This window comes from Penaeus monodon, chromosome 14 (assembly GCF_015228065.2).
Source record: "Penaeus monodon isolate SGIC_2016 chromosome 14, NSTDA_Pmon_1, whole genome shotgun sequence".
Classification (NCBI taxonomy): Eukaryota; Metazoa; Arthropoda; class Malacostraca; order Decapoda; family Penaeidae; genus Penaeus; species Penaeus monodon.
Window position 1 is genome coordinate 36,647,913 of NC_051399.1, and position 5,000 is coordinate 36,652,912.

Below are 5,000 nucleotides of genomic sequence, written 5' to 3' on the forward strand. Positions count from 1 at the left end.
TATCTGTTGATAAATGGTTCATGAATTATCTTGATAAGCATATTTATATCAGTTTGTGCAATCGTTGGTATGAGATAAAGTTTAGAGTTATCTTCTTTATTTATTTATTTATTTTTTTAGCCACTGAGCAAAAGCAGAATCTTTAAAGAGATGCTTGACAGGGATGAACGTTCATTATTTTCTGTCTTTGTTTGTTTCCTTCTATCTTTTTCTTCTTCTCACCATCCCTCACGTGAACAAGAAACAATGACGGCATATAAGATTTTGTAATCTTTCTCTCCAACAGGAATACATTCAGAGTCTCCAGCGGAAGGCTTACCCTACAGGGGACAATGGAACCCTCCAATCAGACTCAACGCACACCACCATGTTACCCCCAGAGCACACTCAGCTAGCACCCCTCACCGAGAGCGAGGATGAAACAGGGGGTTCCCAGCCACCTCCCACTCCACCTGAACCCCCAAGAATGACCCGCGTCACAATGCACTAGCACAGCGAGTGACCAAAAAAGACATGGGAATTTTGGGATTTTTTCCAGTCAACATAGAGAACAAGGACAGCAAGACAGAGGTCATGCACCAATGACTCCAAGAGATATATATATATTGCTCCATAAAGAACCAAGATGGGAGTGCTTTCTATATACGTTACAACTAGTTCCCTTATAAAAGAAAAAAAAGAAAAGAAAACAGACTGAGAAACAATGGTATAGTTCTAAACTATCATTGTGATAATACAGTATATAGAAAGTGTGATTGTGTGAGTGTATGGATGTATGTGTATACTCCAGAGTTACCAGACTAGTGTTGTATTCACCTGCCTGCAAGAGCAGAGCTTTGCTGTAGTTTGCAAGCATCATAAGTGTACCCCCTTTGTTATGTGACTTGACTATAGCTTTGAGTCTTTCAATGCAGACATTTTACTGGAGGGTATGCAAGTTAGAAAAAGAAAATCCCATCATTTTTATGTTCTGGGATAGTTTTGACACTTTTTTTTCAAGCTCAGTGAAATGAATATCATTTTGCTTTTGAACTCCAGTGAAGACAAAGATTAATTTCAAGGAGTTATAGATACAAACAACCCTTTATAATGATGACAGAGCTCACCAAAGCTCAAAAAACATGAGAGGCAATGATGACCAGTGAGCAACTGATACATTTTTTCCCATTTTTTTCCTTTTTATTTTTACATAAGGATATGTGAAAAAGACAATTGGGGGGGGGGGGTAAACCATCAGACTCTCACACTGTGGTTGCCATTTCTGCTGCTAAGTGATGTGATGATGTGGCAGTAATATTACATTCTGTGTGATGAAAATAGTCAACCAGTGAGAGGAGGAGGAAGAGAGAGAGAATTAAAATTGCCAATCATTCCAGAGGAAAGAATAAGAAAGAGAGAATAATTGTGCATTATCTCTCAAGAAAACATGTATTTCTTTCCAATACTTTTGTATTTTGTTTCTTTTTTTTTTTTATTATCATCCAGTGGAAAGAAATGGCTCAAGCATTAGCTAGAAATGACTCCCAAACAAAAAGCTCAATGGCAAAGAGTGGACGAATAAGCACAGCACAAGTCTGCCGCATGTCTTTCTGTAAGATTGTAGTCTTTTATAGGAATGTTGTTATATTATTTGGCTACCCTTTTTATAAACGGCATTATCCAAGGCTTTAAACATTTGTCTGCAGTAATGTTTCTCTCTTTTTTTTGTATTATGTATCTAAATACTGACAATAGCTGTATCTCAGTAACTAGTATTGATATTTTACTCTTTCTGTTGATGTTTTATCAGTGACATGATTTGATTTTTGCCATCTTATTTATATTGATAACACATTTATGTTGGAAGTCTTTCATAAGTGTTTCATAAGCAGTATATATATTTTATCTGACTTTTTTCCTGTGGTTATATCTCTTGTCTTTCTACATATTCCTCTTTTTATTGAGCAGTGGCTCCAAAAATGATAGTTTGTGATTTCTTGTTTTGTGAATTCCAATCTGCTCAGATTCTTCTCATTATTATTTGCAACAATTTGCATCACTGTCAGTGTAGGGATACTTCTAATTTTTCCCCTCAAACACATTGCCAGAATATTCTCCAATTTTGGACAACAGCAAGAACAGACCATTTTCTAATAATGAATATTGTAGAGTTTCAGTGGATGATTCTGTTCCATGAAATGCTGTAGCTATTCTGTGACAAGGGCCTTCAATATGAGAATATTTGTCCAAGTAGTGTAATGCTGTACAAAAAGGTCTTATTTTTTCCACACAAGATTTTACTAAAAGCTGCAAATGGTTTAGCATGGTCAAAGATTTTAGCATAGTTTTTTCTCCTATTAAAAGTATAGGGGTTGATAAGCCAGTACTATAAGTTTTTGACCATTTAGACAAAGATTAGATGACATTTGCATTTTTTCTTACAAGCAAGGTTTGTTTATATGATTACATCTCCACTAAAGTTATCCGAAGCTGGTGTGTCCACCTTCAGAACTCATAAAAAAAGATTAAGAACTTGCTGCTGTATTTCACTGAACATCCCATTACGTGTTAAAAAGAAAACAACAACAAAAAACAGCAAGAACAACAGTAACAGAATCCCATATGAATGCAATTATATATTTGGAAATATTGGAGTATGTGATCAAAAAAGAAAAGAAAAGAAAAGAGAGAGGCATATGAGAAATATTGCTTGTTTCTGTGGGATATTTTTACTTCTTTTTGTCAAGGTATTTTCCTAATATTTCCGTGCTTCTTGAAACCAACTGCATCGCATTTTTTATTGCGATATGCCGATGATCTGTCTTGGCCAAATATGTCTTTATTGTTTTCCATTTGTATTTTCTTTTTATACATACACATAGTTGTAAAATAAACATGGTTGCATGTTTTGCTTTCTTAATTTATAGAGTAGGAGATATTATGTGATAGTAAATATACTCCTTGTGTGTTCAGTTATTTTATGTCATTGCTTTAAATGAGAGCTAATGAAATATGTATTCCCAATACCACAAAGAATGTGAAAAAGGTTTATTAAGACATTTTCCTTTTTTCTTTCTCTTTTTTTTTTACAATAATTCTTTTGTTCATTATTTCTACTTCCCATAACTTAAATGTGATTGTTTCTAAATGGATCTTGGAAATTCTACATAGGTTACAGATGTTATCCTCACCAGATCTTATTCTAGTGCATTCATTTAGTATACTATCTTTACAGATGTTTTAGAAATAGAAATTGGTCAAAATTGATCTCCCTTCCTCTTTTAACACCCAACCCTTTATAGCATTTCCCACCAAAGACGTTATTATTTTGTAATGCTTTTTTGTCTGTTATGATTATTCATTCATTTCACTTGCATTTTATACTTTTCTATGTATGAGAAACATTTCAGTTTCATTGATGTTAGTTTTGATAGATTGGTTGTTCAGTTTTGATCTAAAGGTATTTTCTTGTCAAAGTTTCTGTTATAACTGGTAAATGCAAGTAAATTTCTGTTAAAAGGCAATTTTGATTTAATCTTGGGCTTTGATGGAAGTAATCATTTGCATTCAGATTTTAACAGAAATTAGTCATATGTACCGGTATATTTAAAGTGTAGTCTTAATGATAACATAGTCAGAATAACCTTGTTTTTCTGTTTAGTATTTACATCACTGCCATAATTTGAGCGAAAGGCACTTTTGGTGCATTGCAGTATTTAAGATGCATCAGTTTTATTCAGTGACTATCACTTGCAGAACCAAAGCTCAGCATTTTCTTAATTCTCTTTATTTTTCCTTCTCTTTATGTGTGTATTATACATGTAATGATTCATATGGCCAAGTCATGGGGTAAAAATGCAAAAGTTTTATTTTTTTTTTCTCTCTTTTTTCATACAGATCAATTGGTGCTTTGTGTTTTGATTATGGTAAAGCTCCAGTGATTTTTACTCATTGTAAAACACACTATAATAAGAACATAACCATGAGAGCATTTTCTCACATACTCAGCAAGATATATGTCTTAGCAGTACTCATTCATACTCTCCTGTAAGTTTAAATCAGCTCGGAGAGTCTCATCTTCATGGAGACGCTGGAGCCATGGAGAGAGGTTAAGGATACAACTGAGAGAACAGTCAAATGTCATCAAGTCATAGCTCATTAGTACTAAATAGATTCTACGTAATCAGTTGTTGTTTACCTCATATCAATGATATCAGTATGGTTGTAGTAATGTATAAATGTAGAAAAGTTAATGGACATTTTTGTTAACTGTATAAAGTTTCAATATTTGATGCATAGATTTGGATTGAACCCAGATGGATTAAGTTGGAGACTTACCCTTTGGACAGGTATTATTCAGCTGTTGTAAATTAGACATTGAGGCTTCTCAAGAATTTTCCTTTATCTGATCTTTATCACTTTCTCTCCAAATTGAGGAAGGACATATTTCCATTTTATACTAATGTATTACTAAAAGAATAGATTTGTTCATGCTCATCAATATTACACTTTTTTGATAATTTAATAAACATGTGAATTGTGCTTTAAACAGTTCCACTGTAGGATAAAGTAATGTGCACATTGATCCACTTTCATTATATGAATCAGAAGCCATATCTTCATAATACATTTTTTCAGTGGACTATAAATGATAAAACAGTACATAGTTGATTGCAATGAATATACTGGTGAAAAGTTGGAATTCAGTCCTGTACCTGTCAAATGGCTAACCTAATCTCTGGTGATGAACAATGACGTCCTGTGCCTGCCATTAGTTCTCAGATCAGAAGTGGTTATCGAAGTGCAGGAAGTATTTCCATTGCCAGTCATTTTCATGACTATATCAAGTCCATCTCAGTATGGTAGAACTTTGTGTTATTTTGTAAATTAAGTGTGGGAGATTGCTTGGCCCATAGTTATAACAGGATCCAGTTGCTATTTTCCCTTTGTATGCTTTTGTGGTGATATGACTGGATTGAATATATCACAACAACACACAGTCTTGAACAGCCATTGTGAAT

General features: G+C 33.7%; 1 protein-coding gene across 2 annotated transcripts in view; it reads left to right on the forward strand.

Moving 5' to 3' along the window:
• Positions 1–5,000, forward strand: part of LOC119581077 (transmembrane protein 198-like) — a 22,541-nt gene that overhangs the window by 17,023 nt on the left and 518 nt on the right. For both annotated transcript variants that reach the window (XR_005229438.1, XM_037929395.1), the window contains exon 7: positions 287–5,000. This exon is cut by the window's right edge and continues 518 nt beyond it. Coding sequence is in view for 1 of the 2 variants with exons in the window: in XM_037929395.1 (XP_037785323.1) it covers positions 287–490 (204 nt within the window). In the remaining variant the exon portion in view is untranslated. The remainder of the gene's footprint in view (positions 1–286) is intronic.